The sequence below is a fragment of the Callorhinus ursinus genome, unplaced genomic scaffold, assembly GCF_003265705.2.
Source record: "Callorhinus ursinus isolate GAN/ISIS: 27379988/994484 unplaced genomic scaffold, GSC_fseal_2.0 scaffold5, whole genome shotgun sequence".
Classification (NCBI taxonomy): domain Eukaryota; kingdom Metazoa; phylum Chordata; class Mammalia; order Carnivora; family Otariidae; genus Callorhinus; species Callorhinus ursinus.
In genome coordinates this window covers 18,892,242-18,914,574 of record NW_027397067.1, presented here as the reverse complement: position 1 = coordinate 18,914,574, position 22,333 = coordinate 18,892,242, and the positions used below count along the sequence as shown (strand labels likewise).

Genomic DNA, 22,333 nt, shown 5'->3' with positions numbered 1-22,333 from the left:
CATGGGGACTTGTCTTCCCAGTGTGGGTCCCCAGGGCTATGGGTGTGATGGGGGAGTGGGGTCTAATTCCCTTGCTTTTCTGTACTTGTGATGTCCCTCCTGTTTGTGGTTAGTAGCACTGGGGGTTTGGTTCCTGACTGTGTCTCCCCCACTCCTACCCTCTTTGAGGTGGCCTTCTCTATGCCTAGCTATAGAAGATCTGTTCTACCAGTCTCAAAGTATTTCAACAGTTAGTTAAAATATATGTAATTGTTGCCTTGGTGGGACTGTGGGACAAGGTGAGCTTAGGGTCCTCCTATTCTGCCATCTTTCCTGTACTCCCCTAGCTTGTGGTTTCAGATTCCCAGTGATGATTACATTTTTTCCTCTATCCACAACCAAGTCCATGACTGAGAAGTTTCCCCACTGTCCTTTCACAGGGCATTTTTCTAGCCATCTTTTCCTTGAGGTTGTTATCTTTAAGACTTTCTGTGACCATCTCTGATCTGAATTCCCACCTTGCTCAGACTCTGGGCCATCAGAGACTATTAAGATGCCCATCAGTCAGGGTAGCCACTGGTCTCAGTATTAGCTTATGTGAGCACTTTTGCCCTCTCAGGCCTTCCCTTACTCTATGGCCACCCTGCCCATGCATGTTAAAAGATACACCACACACAAACATACATATTCCAGTATTACTGTGTTTTATCCTAGAAGGTGATTTCAGGATTTTTTTGCCTAAGAAATTATGCTGACAGATTCCCAGGTGACTATTACACTCAAAACTTCAAAATCACTAGACTATATATGTCAATGGTTTTCAGTCCACTGGGCCCCTAATCTTAGTTTCAAGTATCAGAGTTTTTCCGTCGACCTCTGAGAGTCGGGGACCTGGGGCAGCAAAGGAACTGAGAAAAATAGACGACAGAAAAGCAAGGCACAGGGAACCCCGAGCTAACAGCCTGAGGTGCCGAGGTTTATTTTCCATACTCTTAGATACTTTCTACAGCAATATAGATCTATAATGATTTACAGCAGGGGCGTAGTAAGGCACATTCTTCCAGGTACCCAGGATTAGTCAAGCACGTAAGAATCGTTAAAACGGAATTTACAGGGCAAGGGAACAAAGAGGGGAGTGCACAGTGTGCTGTTTGCAGCTGGCTTCCTATCTACAAGGCATCTTCTGCTGCGTACTTTAGAACTGACCACACACGTCCCAAGGGCATTTCACTCTGAGCCTTTCGGGTTATTTTTAACCCTGCAATCTCGAGTTTTCCCAGAGATCTCGGAGTCTGAGCGAACTTGCACCAGTGGTTGTTGTGGCGTTCTGTTTCCTACAGCTCCCCCTTTCTTTTTTCAAATTAACCGCTGTCATAAGCACTCTGTGATGGAGATTTGGGGCACTCATTTGTTTTTTGAGGGTACAGTATCCAGGATCCAGACCCCCATATGGGCCTGGAGAAGAAGGATGGAATCCGTACTGCGCAGAGGCGCATGTCACCACCGCTAACATAGCCAGGAACAAATGTTCAGGGGTTTTGGTAGATCTGGTTGTCTCCAGGACTCGCTCTGCCCTCTGAGTGAGGGTCTTCAATTGCCCCTAAGTTGGGGGTGTTGTGTCGGGCAATTTTCATTTTCGAGGTCTCTTCAAGGAGAGTGTTGCCAACTCTCGGACAGGGGGTTGGGTGGTCAATCCCTGCAGCAGCTGAGACACCTCTTCTGTTGTCTTTATTGCCAGTCCTGGGCCGGACTTTCCAAAGAGGTATCCAAATTGCTCAACTGGATCCATCTGGAATGACACAAGCATAACCAGGGCCTCGGGTAATTAATTTCCTGGGCAACCAATTATTTTCATCATTTTTTATCCACACAGGTGCATCCTGAGTTGAGATTGAGGCTGGCGAGAAATGTTTGTCAGCTCTAGTATATGGTTCTCCGTGGGGTAAATTTAAAAAATTTAAAATAAATAAGGTTTGTGCCATGACGTCTCAGAGGGAACAAAGGGTGAGTTCGAGATTGAATTGCTAATTGTAATTCCTGAAGCAAAGGGTTAATGATAGAATGAGTTGTGGAAATAAGAGCTGTTTCCAAAGGCGCAACAATGCCAACTACGTAAGCAGAATCACCTTGTAAAGTGTTAGATAAATTTTGTAATTTATAAGTAGGAATCCCTAGGAGAGGGCGAATCCAAATAATGTCTCCTAGGAGTTTCTGAAAATCGATAAAAGTAAGGAGGGTATCCCTACGAATTTGCATTGTTTGAGGTTTCACTGTGGTTCTATCTACCACAGTGCCTAGATAAGAAGCCGGAGTAATTGTTTGGATTTCTCCTTCATAGTCAGAATCTATTACTCCAGTCATCACCTGGATTCCTTTAAGATTTAGGCTAGATCTTCCTAGCACAAGACCCACGGTTCCTCTTGGTAAAGGTCCATAATAACCTGTGGGTATTTTTTGAGGCCCGAGACCAGGGTGAAGACTTACTGTGAAAGGAGTGGTTAAACCTACTGCGGCACTTCCCTGGGTGGTGGGACTGAGTGATGACACGGAGGGTTTATGTGAGCAGCAGGAAGTTGCTGGAGAGGTGACATATTGAATCCCCCGTTGTTGTTCGGGGCCCAGGGGTCACCCTGCATCCCATTTCCCAACCTTATTGGGAGTGGGTTACCTTGCCTGTCAAATTTGGATTTGCATTCCTTGGCCCAATGTTTGCCTTTGCCGCAATGAGGGCAGAGGCTAGGGGCGGTATTAGAAAGAGAATTGGCTCTAGGTTGGGAGGGGTGTTAACGGCATTCCTTCTTGACATGTGCTACTTTCCCACAATTATAACATTTTATATCCTGTTGTTTTTGTAGGGCCATGAGTTGAAGGGAGGCTATCCGAGCTTGATGTGTAAGAGTGCCAATATTTCTACATAGATGAAGATAATCGAGAATGTTTCCTGTTTCCCTATGTGGCCGGATTGCTGCTTGGCAGTCCTCATTAGCATTTTCAAAAGTAAGCTGTCTTAGCAAGTGCTCTTTAGCAGGTTTATTATCGACTTGGCGGTCAATAGCCATTTTGAGCCAAGAAATAAAATCAGTATATGCTTCTGTAGGGCCTTGCACAATTTTTATATAACTTTGCCCCACTTCCCCTGAAGGGGTTAGCTTTCCCCAAGCTGCGAGGGAGATTTCAGATACCTGCGCTGTGGCTGCAGGCCGAGGGTTAACCAGTTGCTCTGGAACATCTGAAAAGGGGCCAGAGCCAGCGAGCATTTCAAAAGAAATATGATGCATGGCTAGGTTAGCCCAATTTGCCTGGGCTTTCATATAGGCGGCATCCGATAACCACATTTTCCATTGTAATAAATCCTGTGGCTTAAGGCAAGCCTGTGCAACCATATGCCAGTCATGAGGGATCCACTCCCCAGAATTTGCCCAAGCTTTCAAAATCTCTATAGTATAAGGGGCTGTGGGTCCATACAAGTGGCAAGCCTTCTTTAGTTCCCTTAAAGCATTTAAATCTAATCCCTCATAGACGGGACCAGCAGCTTGTGTTTGGTCTATGGGGAAAGCCATAAATAGATCATTAGCCCCTTGCCATCAGAGTTCCTTTTCGAGAGGTGAGAGAGCTAGAGGGGATCTTTTAAGAGGGAATAAATCTATCGTGGAGGGAGATTGATCATCTTTGGTGGGGTCCTCCATTAAAAGTGGAGGGGCCGTGGGTGACGGCCCGGACTGTGAAGCCGCGAAAACTTTTTTACTTTCAGTCTTAGCCTTTTCTAAAGTCTCATTGTCTAATTCATATGTATGTAAAGAGTTAGTAGTTTCTTTAGCAACCTCAGCCGGGGAGAACTTATCCCCAGTTTCCATAGTATTGATAACCACTCATACTAAAGCCCAAATGGGCCAGAAATCAAGGGGAATCATTTCACCCTGTCTCATAGCCTTCAAGACATTATTTTTCACTAGGATCCAAGTCTCCTCATCTAAGGAGCCTTCGTCCGGAAACCAAGGATTATATTCAACTACTGTTTCCAAACATTTTTTTCTATGTGCTGCTTAGTAACTTTAGCTCCATATTCTTTAAGAAAATGATGTATCAACGCAGCAAAACCTGATGCTCTCGAATTCGATTGCCCCATAACCCTGTAGTAAACTTTCCTACTTACCACCTTCTGTAGGGTTCCTATCGCTGGCCCATCACTCCTCGACGGGGGCTTCAGGTCCCTGTTCGGGCGCCACTTGTCAACCTGAGAGTCGGGGACCTGGGGCGGCGAAGGAACTGAGAAAAAGAGATGACAGTACAGCGAGGCACAGGGGACCCCGAGCTAACAGCCCGAGGTGCCGAGGTTTATTTTCCATACTCTTATTATATACCTTCTACAGCGATATAGATCTATAATGATTTACAGCAGGGGCGTAGTAAGGCACATTCCTCCAGGTACCCAGGATTAGTCAAGCACGTAAGAATCTTTAAAACAGAATTTACAGGACAAGGGGGCAAGGAGGGGAGTGCACAGTGTGCTGTTTGCAGCTGGCTTCCTATCTACAAGGCATCTTCTGCTGCGTACTTTAGAACTGACCACACACGTCCCAAGGGCATTTCACTCTGAGCCTTTCGGGTTATTTTTAACCCTGCAATCTCGAGTTTTCTCAGAGATCTCGGAGTCTGAGCGAACTTGCACCAGTGGTTGTTGTGGCGTTCTGTTTCCTACAGTTTTCTCTGATCACTCTCTAATCCTTTTTTTATATACATTTCCTATATAATGTATAAAATATTGATCATACGCTACCTTATATTACAATGATAATATATGAGGTATTGTTTGTGCCTTATGAACCCATCTTTGAAGTTCTTTCCTTATGCTTTGCAGCTCCTTTCCTTTTTCCTCCTCACCAGAGACTTGCATGGAATAATGGCTACAAAAGTATCTGTTGGATGAATGCTTTGTTCTCCATTGTGGTAACAGTTTTCTCAGATTGAGTCCTATCTGAAATACTACAAGAAGTACTAAATTGAAGTATCATATAATGATTTGACACAAGGCATAGCAAATTCTTGAGACACAGTGAAGGTAATATCTTACTGTAAAAAATTAATGGCAGGGTTGCATTTTATTGCTTTTTTGCTCTCTGACCTGTAGTAATGGGAGAAGAGGAAATTCTCAAACCTTACCATGGAAGCCAATTTCAGAAATTTAAAAGATGATGCAGTTTACAGAAAGTCAATTTTAATTCCATTCAACAAATATTTATTGATCCTCCTTTATGTGTGAGATATCATGGTAGGTGTTCAACCTCTTGAGAAAATGTTATAAAGTGAATATATCAGTAAGGCTTTCTGAAGACTGTGTGTTTTTCTTTTCTCTGCTGTTAAAATACTGCAGCAACCAAAAAAGAAGAAAGTCATCACTTCCATCTAATCCGAAAGAAGTCTAAATCCTTCTGTCCTAAGCAAACTGCCACAGGGAGCTTCTTCGTGTTCTTAGTACTTTATATTGCAATTGTAAACCATTACCAAAGAAGGGAAGAATCCATTTAGCTCTCTAGAGTATTCTCTGCCAAGTTGTCTCTTATTTATTGCTTTTTAATGAAATTTTTTGTGTGCATCAAGACATAATCTTTCAACAAAGAAAATGTAGCACTGAGACCCAAGCACTTTATAATATAGAATCTACATGGGAACATTAATTCCTCTAGGTGGGATTGGATTATCTAATGGACTTCTTTGTGCTCAGACATGCGATTTTTTTTAAGTGAACATCCTATTATTAACTCTTCCATGGGATACAAGCTTTCAGGAAATTCAGCAAATATTTTAAACTCCTATTTTTCTTGTGAATAGGAGATGAGTTTTAGCTACTGATTATTCTAGTTTTCTCTTCCCTTCTGAAAGCACACACACAGTGGCCATCAAAATCAAAGGAGTATTTTAGAGAAAGGTGTTCAGGGAGGAAAGAAAGAACACAGATGTGTTTTTCCACCTGTGAAGATTTTGATTTAACAGTAAATTTAGTTACTCTATAGTTTCCTTATCTCATTCCTTAAAAATAACTAAGTAAAATTACCATTCCTGTGCAGGGTGCTTTTGGTTACAAGTAGGACAGCTTGACTCAAACTGGCCTATACAATAAAATTTTTATATTACATAACAGCAGGTCCAGAGATAGGAGAGGTAGGACTAGCTTAATTGCTTGATTCAACAAGACCACTGAATACCGAGGTTCATTCTTCGTCCCCAACAGTCCACAGAATCTGCTTCACCCTACAGCTCATTCCCTTCCTAATTACAGGCTGCCAGTGACAAGCACAGTTATTCATTTCCTTGTTTACATTCGACAGGAGAATGAATACCCCCCTACCCACCATGCAATAATAATCCTGCCCTTGAATTTGGACCAATTCACAACACATGTCAATCTCCACACTAACCAAGGTTGCTGGGGAGATATACAAGCTCTGATTGGCTGATCAAGACCCATTCCTGATGAAGGGATGGGGTGAATATCAGAGCAAACCCCTTCTGCTAGGGTCTTAAGAAGGGGAAAGTAGATTTGGAGGAGAAGCCAACAGCATCCACAACAGTCATCTAATCTTAAACCTTCTGAAGAATAGCATTAGATCTCCTTTTCTATGTCTGGGTAAATTGTGCCTTTAAAAGTATTGAAACTGTGCAGCTTGTACCAATAGAGAGAATATCTATACAGAACTTACTCTGAAATTTTCCATTTTTATTTTATATAAAGTGTCCCATTTGTCAATAGCTGTTGTAGAAAATACCATCTAATGTGTGTGATCATAGATGCCGAAGAGCTGCCTGAGAAGAGAGGAAATAGTTCCAAATTAAGAAACTGGTCAATGATTAGATTCAAATATCTATGGAAAGGTCAAGAAACAGAAACACCAGGAACAACAAAAAATGGTTAAATAGATCCATAATAAAATAATGTTTTATTGTTTCTAATGTTCACAGTGAAACATACTTGGAGAAGCATCTGCTCTCAGCTCTCTAAGTTCTACAGAATGAGAAAATATTTTTCCTGTAGACATAATAGCGGAAGTTACTATGCATTGAGAGGCTATAACAAGTTAAGCATTTCCCAGACAGTATTTCATTGGCACTATGACTATAAGCCCATCACTGTCAGAAACTGCTGTATCCCTAGCACCTACTGCCATGCCTGGCATGTAATGTAATTTTAACAAATGTGTCTGAATGAAATAATTCTCACAAAAATCTTATACAACAGTATATTGCTGTTTCCTCAATTTAAGGATTAGGAATCATTGGCTCTAAATGTTTAAGCAATTTGGTCAAGTGATAGAGCACCGATTAAAATCCAACCTTATTCTCTTTTTCCCTACCTGAAGAGGAAATAGATGGGAGAAGATAAATCCAGTGACTTGGAGATCAGATACTTTTTTTTTTTATTAAGTTTAAATATTCTTAGCACTAGTACATTTGTTAGGTTTTAAAAAAAAGACATGCTCCAGATGCATCAGATGATAGCGGTTTATTAGAAGAAACACAAGAAATGGAGACTAGTTCCAAACTGGCCCCTGGAGCCTGAAGGATCATTTACAAAGTGCAGTGTGTCTAGTACCTATGATCCCTGCTTGAGAACCTTGCCATTGTGGTAACTGAGCTATTATCTGTATCTATTGCCATTGCTCCTGATACTGCAAAATGATTGTTTTCGTTGTTTCAAGTGTAAACTCCCAAAGATCTGACTAGATCAGCAGTCAGTCACTGTCCAGGGGAGTGAGCCCAACTGGGCAGAACTCACTTGTCATTCTACCTGTCTGTCTCTAAGTTGAATGTCAAATTAGGTGTGGTTACATGGGAAGGAGTTACAAGATACCAGGCCAATGATACCTCAAAGTAAGATTGTGGACAAGTTGTACATTCTTAAGCTATCCAGGATGTCTGCTACAAGTAGTTTCCTCTTAAAAGAATCTTACTCATTTTACTCAACATATTAGAGTCTAATAGAACATAGAAGACTGAGTTGTTATAGTCAGGAACCCTAAAGTATAAATATTGGATAAAGTGAAAATATACCAAAAATGCAAAAACTTCATAGGATCAAACATCTATATAGCCTTTACTCTGTGTGAGGTGTTATTCTAAGCACTTAGCATGTGTACTCCTTTAATCTTCACAATAACCCATGAGTTGAGTACCAGTAACCCCAGTCTATAGATAGAGGGGCTGAAGCACAGAGAGGTGAAAAACATTGCCTGAAGTCCCATAGCTAGTGCTGGCAACTTGTCTCCAGAGAACGGACTTTTACCACCCTGTCATTTGTTTTAGTAGATAACTGAACTTTGTAGGAAGACAGGGAAATTTCCAGATGCCAAACATTTGGAGGCAAAGAGAAAAAGCTAAAGTAGAAAGAAAAAGTTGATACCCTATGGTTCTGGGAGTCAGGATTATGAAAAGGGACTCTCAGGTCTGAGGCTGGGATTCCAACGCCTGTAACAGGAAGACATGGAGAGCTTACAAGCAAGTTTATAAAAAGAAAGGGAACTTTAAAAGTGTGGAGAAAAACTCCCGATAGCTGGAGAAATGGAGGGAGGTTTTAGTCTACTGGAGATTTGGGTGATGGGAGATCACTGAAAAGTAGATACCCCAGGTCTCCACCATGTATGGGTGTGGGCTCCTAATTTACACTCTGCATGATCTAGAAATTGCAGTTAAAACATAAACCTATTCCTAGATCCTCAAGACAAGCTTCGGACTACTCTCTAGAGACCCTCTCACAGGACTCCCATGGAATAAACCAAAATGTTTTGAGTTCCTGTTCATACAGAGTTTAGAGCTTAGTAGGAAATAAAGACACTAAACAAATTACAGTGAGTGCAATGAGTGTTTTGATAGGAAATGTATGCAGTGTTGGGAGAATTTAGAAATAAAATGACTAAAGTCATTCGATATCAAGGAATGGCTGAGGACATAGCCATCAAGCTGCCATCTTCAGTGTATGTATTAGTTTGCTAGGGCTGTGATAACAAAGTACCACAGACTGGGTGATTTAAGCCACAGGAACTTATTTTCTCACAGTTCTGGTACTGGAAGTCTGAGAGCATGGTGTCAGCACAGTTAATTTCTTCTGAGGCCTTTCTTCTTAGCTTGCAGATGGCCACCTACTCCCTGTGTCTTCATGGTGTTTTCCCTTTGTGCAGGTCTGTGCCCCAATTCCCTCCTTTTCTGAGGATCCCAGTCAAAGAGGATTAGGACTCAACCCAATGACCTCAGTTTAACTTAATTACCTCTTTAAAGACCTTATCTCCAAATATAGTCACATTCAGAGATACTGGAGGTTAGGACTTCAACATATGAATTTTGAAGGAACCCAATTCAGATATCCACTTAGACACAATGTGCAACAAGAATTCTAGGTGATTTTAACAAAACATGGAGCAAAAAAGAAAAATGAGGGAGGGGGTGAAAAAAATAAGATCTTGTTCAAGGGGGGAAAATACAAAGACTTAATTCTAGACATGAAGTATGTTAAAGTAAGTTTGTAAAACTTATAAGAAATCACTAAAAAATAGACATAAGATGCATAGCTTGCACACTACTAGATAAGAAAAATTGGCAGAGAATTAACTCCGAGAAATGAAGGAAAGGAGAAAAGGCAAGAACCCATAACAAATAAAAAATAAAATAAAAACCACACATGTATACATGTTCTAATACTAGATAATGTATGTGCCTTACATTTTTATACATATTAAATTTATATTATAAAAAAGAGGGGCACCTAAGTGGCTCAGTTGGTTGAGCATCCAGCTCTTGATTTTGGCTTGGGTCACAATCTCAGGATCATGAGACTGAGCCCCAGGTGGGGCTCTATGCTGAGGGTGGAGCCTGCTTGAGATTCTCTGTCTGCCACCCTGTCCCCCCCGCCACCCTGCTTGTGCTCTCTATCTCAAAAAAAAAAAAAATGAAGTAATATAATTAATGTGAATAAGTAAAATTCTCTAGTCAAAAGTCAGAAAAATCTTGCTAAATTTTTAAAAATTTAGTCTAGCATTATGATGTTTCCAGGAAACTCATCTGTGAAAAAAAAAGCATAAGAAAGACATAGGCAAAACTGTCCTGGCCAATTATTTGGCAAAAAAAAAAAAAAGAATTTAAAGAGCATTAAATGAGCTATAGAAGGATTTTTATAGAGACATTTTATGATAAAAGCTTTATTCCATCCGGAAGATACAGTAGTCATGAACTTATATATACCTACATATCAAAATATGTGAATTGAGGGTTTTTAAATTAAACTGACAAATCCAAAATCACAGTAGGTATATTAAATAAAATTCTATCAAAAATTGTCAAATTTAACAGACAATAAGGATAGAAGATCTAAATAACATAATTAAACATATTTAAAAGGTATATGTAGAATTTAACATTCTCCAAAATAACTCTTTTGTTCTCTTTAGAGAAACTAAAAACCACAATTATCTATCCCATTTACAATTGCATCAAAAAGAATAAAATGCCTATAAAGCAAGTTAACCAAGGAGGTGAAAGATGTATACTGAAAACTATAAGACATTAATGAAAGAATTTGAATAAGACACAAGTAAGTGGAAAGGCATTCCATGTAAATGAATTGGAAGGTTTAATATTGTCAAAATGTCCATACTTCCCAAAGCACTCTACAGATTCAGTGCAATCCCTATCAAAACACCAATGGTATTTTTCACAGAAATAGAACAAAAAAATCCTAAAAACTGTATGAAATGAGACCTGAAAGAGCTAAAGTAATTTTGAGGAATAAGAACAAGGCTGGAGGCATCATACTCTCTGATTTCAAAGTATACCACAAAGCTATAGTAATCAAAACAGCATAGTATTGGCATAAAAACCACATACATCAATGGGACAAAATAGAGCACCCAGAAATAAACCTACACATATATGGTCAATCAATTAAGACAAAGTAACCAAGAATATACAATGGGGAAAGGGCTGTGTCTTCAATAAACAGTGTTGGGAAAATTGGATAGCCACATGCAAAAGAATGAAACTGGACCATTATCTTACACCATACATGAAAATTAACTCTAATTAAAGATGTAAATATAAGACCTGAAAGCATTAGACTCCTGAAAGGAAACACAGACAGTAAGACTTTTGACATAGGTCTTGGTGATGATTTTTTGAATCTGATCCCAAAAGCAAAAATAAACAAAGGGGGGTTACATCAAATGGAGCTTCTGCATAGTAAAGAAAAGCATCAACAAAAGGAAAAGTCAACCTACTAAATGTGAGAAATATATTTGCAAACCACCTGTCCCATGAGTAGCTAGTATGCAAAACATATAAAGAATTCATACATTTCAATAGCCAAAAACAAACTAAAAAATGGGCAGAAAATCTAAATAGACATTTTTCCAAAGTAGACAGATAGCCAACAAGCACATGAAAAGGTGCTCAACATCATTAATCATCAGGGTAATGCAAATCAAAACCAAAATGAAATCTCACCCCCCTTGTGTTAGAATGACTATCATCAAAAATATAAGTGTTGGCAAGGATGTGGAAAAAAAGGAAGCCCTTGTGCACTGTTGGTGGGGAGTATAAATTGATACAAGCACTATGGAAAACAGTATGGAGGTTCTTTTTTAAAAAGTATAGCTACCATATGATCCAACAATTCCACTTCTGGGTGTTTATCAAGAGAAAAAGAAAACACTAACTCAAAAAGATATCTACACCCCATGTTTACTGCAGCATTATTTACAATAGCCAAGATACTGAAACAACCTAGGGACCATCAATGAATGAATGGATAAAGAAATTGTAATACACACACACACACACACACACACACACACACACACACACACGCAATGGAGTATTATTAAGCCATAAAAAAGGAAAGCTTGCCATTTGTGCCGTGAATGAACCCTGAGGGCATTGTATAAAGTGAAATAAGTCAGAGAAAGACAAATACTATGTGATCTCTCTTATATATGAAACCTAAAAAAAAAAAAACCTTCGGGAACAGATTGGTGGCTGTCAGAGGCAAGGGATGGGGTCTGGGAGAAATGGGTGACTTGTTTTTTAATTTAAATAAGTTGAGGGGCACCTGGATGGCTCAGTCGGTTAAGTGTCTGCCTTTGGCTCAGGTCATGATCCCAGGGTCCTGGGATCGAGCCCCACGTCGGGCTCCCTGCTCAGCGGGGAGCCTACTTCTCCCTCTCCCGCTTACCCTGACTGTGTTCTCTCTCTTGCTGTCTCTGTCAAATAAATAAAAGCTTTAAAAAAAATAAGTTGAATTACAAAAACCTAAAATCACCAACTTAGATCTGAATATCAATAAAAATATCCCCTATTAAAACTAGAGTAATGGGGGCGCCTGGGTGGCTCAGTCGGTTAAGTGGCTACCTTCGGCTCAGGTCATGATCCCAGGGTCCTGGGATTGAGCCCTGCATCGGGCTCCCTGCTCAGCGGGGAGCCTGCTTCTACCTCTGCCTCTGCCTGCCACTCCCCCTGCTTGTGCTTTCTCTCTCTCTCTCTCTCTCTCTCTGTGTGTCAAATAAAAATAAATAAAATCTTTAAAAAATAATAAAATAGAGTGAAGCCTTAAAAAAAAAAACTAGAGTAACAAAGTAGATCTAAAGAAAGAAGTATGTGGGTGCCTGGGTGGCTCAGTTGGTTAAGCGACTGCTTTCGGCTCAGGTCATGATTCTGGAGTCCCGGGATCAAGTCCCACATCGGGCTCCCTGCTCAGCAAGGAGTCTGCTTCTCCCTCTGACCCTCTTCCCTCTCGTGCTCTCTATCTCTCATTCTCTCTCTCTCAAATCAATAAATAAAGTCTTTAAAAAAATAAAGTATGTAATTCATAAAGATAGAAGTAGAAATTATATATATATAAACATAACTCATCAAAGCAATGATTTTTAAAAAACAATAAAATCTTTGGAAAGTCTGATTAAAGAATTTATATTTAAAACCACAAATAACATTAGGACATAGAAAGGGGACAAAGCTACAGATAAATTATAAGACATTGCAATTAAGTTTGCTATAATTTATATAAACGGATGGTTTTCCAGGAAATGTAAATTACCAAAATTAACTCAAAAAGCCTGGAAGAAAACTGAATAGACCACAAAATAATTTAGAAGGTAGATATCTAACCCCCAACCTGAAAAAAAAAAAAAAAAAAAGAGTTGGTCCCACCTTGAATAATTTTATGGGTATATTCTACAAAATAATCAGGGACATAGTTTCTGTGTCAATTTGTCAAAGCATATTACAAGGGTGGGAAGTTTCCAGTTTCATGAGGATAGCTTAATGCGGATACCAACATCAAACAGGGGTAATTCAAAAAGAACATTTTTTTGGTTTATAAAAAGTTTATTTTTTAAAATGTCTCCCTTATGAATATAGGCATAAACTCCAAAATAAGACATTGGCAAATAGAATCCAGCCATTTATTTAAAAAAGTGTTTCAAAAGTAACATGTTAAGTGAAAAATAAAAGCAAATTAGTATTAGAAAATGCTATGAAACCGTCCTGTGTGTAAATGCAAAGGAGTCAGGAATGGGTCACAAAAAATTAACAATGGCCACTAGGGGACAATGGAAGTTTGGTGTGAAAGAGAACTGGAAGGGGAACTTTATTTTGTATCTGCGGTACTATTTTCATTTTTATAAGCATAGGTTTGTAAACTGGTTCTCTAACTTACAAAGAAATTTAGAGTTTAATAATGGAATCAATTGTGAAAGTTCATGCCAAGACCCAGAAGGAAAAATCTGGAGCTTCAGATCTGTGTCTTTCCAAAGGAGTCTGAGGAGTCTCCGGTTACCCATAAAGCACATTCTTCTGTAGGTGTTGCCGTCGAGGCATAGCACTAAATATAGTAGGCATAGCAATAAATATAGTAGGCATCAGCTTTGAGCAGCATAGTCTTAGAACTTTAACACGGGAAGGCAACCGAGTTAGTTTATTGCTCACTCCTTTGATGAGGAAACTGAAGCCCAGACAGATTGTAAAAGGTTAGAGAAGGTGCTCTTTTGCCAAATATTCTTCTCTGGGTGCATATGTTCTCATTATGCATTTAATAATACTTTTTAAATTGATTAAATGTGTTTAATAGGGCCATTCATGTAGTTGCTACTGTACCTTAGGATCAGTAATCAACTTGCAACTTGGTGCTAGCATGATAGCAACATAACCTTATTTGTCCTATAAGGCAAGGGGACAAAATATATCATGAGTGAATACAAAATTACTGGGCAATTAGTTATCTGGAATATTCTGCATCTATATACCATTTTTAAACTGATTTAAAATGCCTATGTTCTCTATGAAAATTTTATATAGGTTCCCATAGAAATATCTGATTTACAAACACATACACATACGAGCAGCTGGTTGCCCAGTCAGCTCCCTAACCTCAACCCCTGTGCAGATCTTTTTTTTATTATTATTATGTTATGTTAATCACCACACATTACATCATTAGTTTTTGATGTAGTTTTCCATGATTCATTGTTTGTGTATAACACCCAGTGCTCCATTCCATACGTGCCCTCCTTAATACCCATCACCAGCTAACCCATCCCCCACCCCCCTCCCCTCTAGAACCCTCAGTTTGTTTCTCAGAGTCCATAGTCTCTCATGGTTCGTCTTCCCCTCCGATTTCCCCCTATGCAGTTCTTTGATTCTCTCAACTTAATCACAAAGGGTAGCCAAGGGGTCTTAAATTGATGTTGCCACCTAGCGGTTGAAAAAAGCCATCAGTTATAAGGAAAGCCCTTCCACTTACCTTTGATAGTTGTACATAGCTGGTTTTTCTCTGAATTCCAGGAGCTACTGTACTTCCTGAAACCTTCCTGTGTGTATTACTGAATTATTGTTCACCCCTTCAAAAAAAGACTAGCTCTCAGATCTAGGGAGAGTGAGCTTTATGTTTGATGGAAGAAATGGGGCCTTTGGGGAGCATTTGGTTTTGCATGCTGAATAGATTACTCTTGTTGGTTTTGGTTACTGGTTAGTCTAAGAAAATTTATGGGTTTACAAAATATAACATTACGTGGGTCTTCCTAAATAACTTTCCTTTTTCTCTGCTCTCTGATAAGTAATCAAACGGTACTAAACACATTTCTCGAGTCACACCTGAGAATTTCTACAAGTTGTGATGAAGTGAACTTCGTGTGATAAAAGTGACAAACCTGGGTTTGAGAAATCACTTTCAGAGGTAAAAATCCTAGGCATGGTCACCTTTTATCCTATATTCACAGAAGAGGAATCAATTGCCAGGTTGAATAATCCATCATTTAAAAAAAAAAAATCTTCCTATGGCTGTAAAACAGCTACAGATTGCTTTCTTTGCACTCTTGAGGAGCTGTAGGGCCCCAGATGGAGGTGATTTTCAGCAAGCTGTCAAGTGATCCATCCCTCAAAAACAACCATATCACCCAGCGGAGTTGCCTTTCTCTGCCAAGAATTATATTGGGTCAGGTGGGAGAGGCCAGGATATGATGAATCTAGGAAAAATAAAGGACAGAATTGTGTCCCAGAAACAAAAAAGAGAAAAGGTGTAAATTACGTTTAAATTCTAAAGGTCATATTTGGAGTTGTTTCACAATGACTTGATGACTTTTTTCTTTGCCACTACTAAGAAAGTAGATTCTGGAAAAATAGACTTCATGGCATTGATAATGAGGGGTGCTTTTGTGTGATTCTGAGGAAACTAAAGTGACACATTATGAGAGTAGTGCCATACTAAATTATCAACAAACCAAGGGCCTTTTAATGCATAGGCCTAAAGAAGATAGAACAGGATCATTTGAAATAACAAAGCTAAAGTGATTGGAAATGAACACACAGCCCTAACGAATAATTCTCCAACAAATCTGGAAGTCTCCCTTGGGGTTCAGTGACTTTCCTATTAATCTTACCCAGCCTTGGACACTGCTATTCACCAAGTAGTAAAACCATGGGAAAGTGTGCATAGTCCATTCTTACTCCAGTATACCTTTGAGGTTGAAGAGATAAGTTGTGGGTGAACTGCTAGAGTTTTTGTCATGTGCTGTGTGCGTGTGTGTGTGTGTATGTGTGTGTATGTCTAGTATTACTAATCTACTTCATCTTCACGCATTGTAAAATGTTGTAGAGGGTTATGAAAAATATTCCTGTTGTACTCTATTTAGTACAGGGAACTCTTACATTTCCTCTAGAAACTAATTATTCTCCTACATCCAAAACTAATGATGTAATAATGTATGGTGATTAACATAACATAATAAAATTTTAAAAAAGAAACCAATTATTCTCAATAATATCTTTTATACCAATCCATTAATAAATACTTAATAATTACGCTCTATACAAAGCACATTGAACCATTTGTGATTATTATATACTAGACCTGTGCTTTCCATCCTGTCCCCATCATGACATAACTAAAAATAATAACAGCTGTCTGACAAACCTTGGGGGAAGTTCACCACTATAGAGAACTCTCTGACAGAGAGCACGACTCATCCAGTCTTCTTAAACTGTTCAAGATCTATACTAAAAGAAACCTTTAGAGTGTTCAAATATAATTTCAGCTGTGGTACAATTTAATGGCAGTAAAAAATTTTAAATTTTTATCACTTAAAAATTTTTATAGCCATTGATATCTTGTGGCACACTTGAAACAGTTGGTGGCCCTCCAGTTTGGCCCCATATGCACTTGGGAAACTCTGTACTACAGATATAAGATGGCCCATAGAAATGAGCTTATCTTTACTGTTTTCAGTGTAGGAAAAATCCAAACCAGAAATTTTCCATAGTGTATATGCTCTTATTGAAAGTCACATTCCTTTTCAGCATTAAGTTTTTAAAAAGAATGTTTTTACTTCTGTCATCAGAAATTTCTTATTTGGTATCTGCTCTGAGCTATTCATGAAAGTCGTTGTCCCTGTTACCATTGTTTCTGTGTTTTTGGCCTTTCCCTGCTTAAATGTGAATATGTAATCTTTAAAAGCTGATGGAAAAAAACCCAATGGTCTTTTTTTTATTTATTTTAAAGATTTTATTAATTTGACAGAGAGAGACACAGTGAGAGAGGGAACACAAGCAGGGGGAGTGGGAGAGGGAGAAGCAGGCTTCCCACAGAGCAGGGAGCCCGATGCGGGGCTCTATCCCAACACCCTGGAATCATGACCTGAGCCAAATGCAGACACGTAACTACTGAGCCACCCAGGAGCACCGGAAAAACCAATAGTCTTAAGGCAGGGGGAAAAAAGACCAATGTGGGGCTCCTGGGTGCCCTAGGTATTGGTGGTATTGGTCCAGTCCAGAGTTTGCTGTTTTTCTTCCTAATTGCAAAGTTAGTTTTTTAAAAGGTAAACAGAGCTGGCTAAATCCTTAGTTTTGAAAGGTAAATAACACCATTTCTTTCCTTTCTTATAGTGATAAGGTGATTCGACTTATTCCCAATACAGAAGAAGAAGCAAATGCACTGAAGAAAATCTATCACCAACTTAAGGTAAGAGAGCTTCCACTCACTTATCCCTTACACCTATAATGTGTTTACAGGGCTTTGCTGATGGGAGTTGAATAAGTGGAATTAATTAGCCAAGGGGAAAAATCATGCTAAGAGATAACTTGAAAGAGCTTTTAAAGGATAAGTTAAGGTTATTCAAAATATGATGTGTCTTACCCATTATCTATTTATGAGTTCATTTATTTTCCATCTCCTTAGTAGAATGTAAGCTCCATGAGAGAGCTTTTGTCTACTTTTCTCATTGCTGTGATGTCAGTGTCAGGAATATCCTATAAGTTCAGTAAATATTTTTTGTTGTTTTTAATGAATGAGTGAATTTTGTTTATAATTTTCCAGAGCTTCACTTTTCCTTCTTAAAATTTTCCTGCTGATCATCTATACTTCCATTCTAATTAAATTCAAGCAGAAGAGAATTGAGGAAAATAAAAGAAATTCAAGTTAATTAATTTTGGTATGTTTCATTGGATCTGATAAGAAAATTCTATTGGCAAAGTTTGAAGGGCTCTGATTATTCAATCTTTGGCGAATTTTGTGGATTTCAAAGATAGAGAATTTCTCATCTCCCTAATACTGAATATAATTGAGTGTTAGCTTTAGCTAGAAAGTTATGATGAGAAGTGTAGTGATGGGCTCTTTTCTAGGCCTATGGAAAACAGAGGTAAGGCCATAAAATATGGGGTGGTTTAGCTTCTTTTTGATGGTTGGCAAAACAGATTACCAAGAAGGCCTCCTTAATCTCCAAAATGGGATAGAAAAACATGTGTCCTCAATGCCTGGAGGACAGTCCTACCTGTAGAAGATGTTAGGGGGATAAGAGAAGAGAGACAGACTCATTGGCTTCTGGAGATATTTGCAATTATCAAATTTTTGGTCCTTTATTTTTGGCTTGATTTTTCTCTTTGACATCTTTCCTTGAAATATTGAATGTACTTACAAATGAAGTATTGAACTTGGTGTTTATTCATTTCCTTTCTTTTTCCTCATTCCTAGCTTTTACACATGCCCTGTCCAATTTAAGCTTGGGTCTCATTACAAGGACTCAAAGTGAAAATGCAGGAGCTCACCCCAAATTGTGATTGTATCCTGTACCAGAGAGACTGCTCACCAGACATTTCCTAAACCTCTTTTCCTTCTCGAAGGAATCTCTGCTTCAGGATACTGACATGAACTTTCCTCTGATAATTAACCTCCTTATAGTCTTTTCGGCAGCAATATCTGAACACTATCTAAACAGCCCTTCAGGGACTCAACATTTGCAAAGAAGCAAAGCAGTTTTCCAGTAGAAGCTCTGATCTCCGTTAAAATTGTTTTTTAGATACACCATTGGAAAAAACAAAATAGCTACTTTACACCATGGAGTCCAGTATTTCAGGAAACAAATATGCTTAACCAAGTATTGGGGAAAAAATACTTGTGAAAGAATCTGCCCCCCCCCCGCACACACCATTTGTAAATACATTTACATGGTAGGTCTTACAAAGTTATAAAAATAAAATAGCATTAAAAAAAAGGAAGAAGAAGATAGGAGGGGAAGAATGAAGGGGAGTAAATCGGAGGGGGAGACGAACCATGAGAGACGATGGACTCTGAAAAACAAACTGAGGGTTCTAGAGGGGAGGGGGATGGGGGGATGGGTTAGCCTGGTGATGGGCATTAAAGAGGGCACGTTCTGCGTGGAGCACTGGGTGTTATGCACAAACAATGAATCATGGAACACTACATCAAAAACTAATGATGTAATGAATGGTGATTAACATAACAATAAAAAATTTTTTAAAAAAGAATACTGTAAAAATAAAATAGCATAGTTCTATATGGGATAAGCACTCGTCATTATCAAAAGTAATAAAATTTCATCAGTGAGGACTGGGAGGGTTACTTAAAAACTCTTCTAAATCGTAGGTGGAACAAAACGATGTTGAGCACAGAAAGGACTGTGGACACTGATGAGAACACATATTGTGCCCTTTTCTGTACACACTTCTGTATACACTTAAAAAAAACTGCATCTTTTCATTTAGTCCTTGAGGAAAGGTAGTAATCTGGGCGAGGAAATGGTTTGGATGTGAAGGAGCATAGAGGACAACTAAGAGAAGGGAGGGAAAGGGGGCTGGTGAGGAAGAGGGGAGCAGAGTGAAGGGAAGCAAGGGATTTAATATCAGAATGTTGACGATGCTCTAGTGGTTCCACACCAGAGAGAATTACATCCAGCCCCTCTGAGTCACTGCACCAGTCATAGTCTGAGTTCTTCCTATAAATTGTCTCCTTTTAACAACTCTATGAGGTGGGTACAGTTATCGCTATTTTACAGCAGAAGAAATTAGGAGAGGCAGAGGTCAAGTAACTTGCCCTGGGTCACGGTGTGGCATTGGAGCACACATCCAGACAGCTCCAAATCCTCTAGAAGCTACGTGAGGCCTGCCTCCTGCCTCTAGTCTGTTTACTCTGATCATTTTCCCAATGGAGAGGAATAAGGCCAAGCTTGCTGGGCAGTGGAGCCTAGACTCAATGTGTACATTGTCATGTTCTCATTTACTTTATTCCTTGAGTCCAAAATACCACCCCCAGGCTCAGAGATTTGCAGGACTCACAATTCAGCTAATTATCCTACTCACAGCTATGATTTATTTAGCAAGCAGATACAAAGCAAAACCAGCAACGAGAAAAAGCACATAGCATGAAGTCCAGAAGAAACCAGGCACAGGCTTCCAAGAAGTATTTCCCTGTGAAATTACACAGGATGTTCTTAATTCCCCCAACAAGGAGTTGTGATAACATATGTAAAATATTGTCTACCAGGGAAGCTCATTATAGACTGAGTGCCCAGGGTTTTTATTGGGGCCTAGTCATGTAGGCCCTCTCTGCCAAGTACATACCAAAATTCCAGATTCTTCAAGGGAAAGCAGGTGTTCAGCATGAACTATATTATTTGCACAGTTTAGGTGTACAGTGAACCACTCTTCTCGGTTAGATTTCAGGAGGGATCCTACCACCCTGTTTCCAGATGCCAGCTAATGGCCACACTTGCAAGTAGGCCTTTCTAAGAACAGGAGTTACAGGCCTGCTGTGCTGATTTTCCTGCACATTTCTTCATTTCTTTTTACCAAAGAAATAGTTTTATTGGGTTGAAATTTGAAGCAACTGAGCTTAAATACATTTCTGTCTAAAAGCATCATGTTAACTGGATGTCATTTTAAATTCAAATGATTTCATTGAGTGATCCACTTGTACCACTGAAAGCAGGAATTCTGGCCAGGCAGAGAAAGCAGCCTACAGAGAAGAAAGATGACTGTCTGTCATCTAATGCCTGTCGAGCTGATGGGATAGAATTGGCACTGTTGTTAACAGCTCCTTTGCACACCTCATGCACTGCCTCCAAGGGGAAGGGAGCTTTTAGTTGCTTCCTTTCCCTCATGCACAGTGTGGTAGGCAGAATTCTAAGATGGCACCAAAATTTCTGCCCCCTGGTGTCTACACCCTGCATAATCTCGCCTCTGATTCTGGCCAGAGCCTGTGAATATGATGAGATAGTCATTTCCTTGATAGATTACATTATGTGGCAGAATGGAGATGACCTGGGGTGGGCCTCACCTGATCAGATGAGCCATTTAAAAGCAGAGTGATTCTGGGGTGCCTGGGTGGCTCAGTCAGTCAAGTGTCTGACTGTTGATTTTGGCTCAGGTCATGATCTCAGCTTCATGCGATCTAGCCCTGCGTTGGGCTCCATGCTCAGCAGGGAGTGTCCTTGGGATTCTCTCTCTCCCTCTGCTCATTGTCTCTCTCTCTCTCTGAAATAAATAAATCTTAAAAAAAAAAAAGCAAAGTATTTTCTCCAGCTGTTGATGGAGAAAGAAGTCAAAGAAGTGCTCCTCCTCCTGGTCTCAAAGAAGAATCAAACTGTCATGTTGTGAGCTGTCCATAGGAGCCATGTGATAAGAAATGCTGCTGGCCTTGAGGAGGTGAGAGCCACCCCCAGCTGATAAGCAGCAAGGATATGGGGATGTCAGTCCCACAACTACAAGGAATTGAATTCTGCCACAACCATCTGAGCTTGGAAGATGACCCTGGGGTCCAAATGAAATCACAGCCCAGCTGGTATCTTGCTTTTAGCCCAGTGAGACCCTGAAGAGAAAATCCAGGCAACTGTATCTGGACTTGTGATCTACAGAACTATGAGATGGTAAATGGCTGCTCAGTTTATGGTAATTTTCTCTGCAGCAATGGAAAAGCAACAGAAATAGAAAAGCAATAGGAAAACCATACACATGGTAAGGTAACAACCCTACATCCTGGCCTTTTGATGGCTCTTAGTTTAATAGCATATATGGATGCTTTAAGTTAATTTTTCTGACTTCATTGGCTATAACTAAGGATCTTTGGAAAAGTGAAAGTGAATGGGATTCATGCCTGGGCTATAAATTCACAATGTCTTATCCAAAACATGAACAAATGCAAAATGTCTGTGCAATGTTGAGTGAAATCTGAGAAGGTATGGTCACAGCATAGCTAATTAGATCTAGAACCAATGTTACAAAGCTGGTTACTTTCCTAATTAAATTTTATGGTTTTGCTGAAGAATTAAAACAAGAAAGTTAAACAGAAAACCATGCCTCCAGAGAAATGGATTGAGAAAGCGCCAACCAATTAAATTGTTAATTAAGAGCATAGCCATGATTTAAATAAAGTTATGATGGAAGGGAGACAGTTTGCAGGTAAGTAAAATTAGGGTCTGAACACCCGTTCTGCCTACATTTCTTCACAAATTCTTTGTGCTCTGAAGTAATAGAGATGCTTTATGTAAGATCACAAAATTTCTATGTAGAATTTACAGATTCTGTTAAAAGAAAA

General features: G+C 39.4%; 1 protein-coding gene and 1 long non-coding RNA gene across 2 annotated transcripts in view; one reads left to right on the top strand and one right to left on the bottom strand.

Annotated features, from left to right (window-relative positions):
- Nucleotides 1-22,333, top strand: part of CPA6 (carboxypeptidase A6) — a 355,796-nt gene that overhangs the window by 140,943 nt on the left and 192,520 nt on the right. The window contains exon 2 of the mRNA XM_025871439.2: nucleotides 17,392-17,467. Coding sequence (XP_025727224.1) covers nucleotides 17,392-17,467 — 76 coding nt within the window. The remainder of the gene's footprint in view (nucleotides 1-17,391; nucleotides 17,468-22,333) is intronic.
- The window catches only part of LOC141372727 (uncharacterized), a 61,412-nt gene continuing 40,506 nt past the window's right edge, over nucleotides 1,428-22,333 (bottom strand). The window contains exons 4-5 of the long non-coding RNA XR_012378127.1: nucleotides 4,133-4,245; nucleotides 1,428-1,768 (exon numbers count right to left, since the gene is read on the bottom strand). This is a non-coding gene — a long non-coding RNA (uncharacterized lncRNA). The remainder of the gene's footprint in view (nucleotides 1,769-4,132; nucleotides 4,246-22,333) is intronic.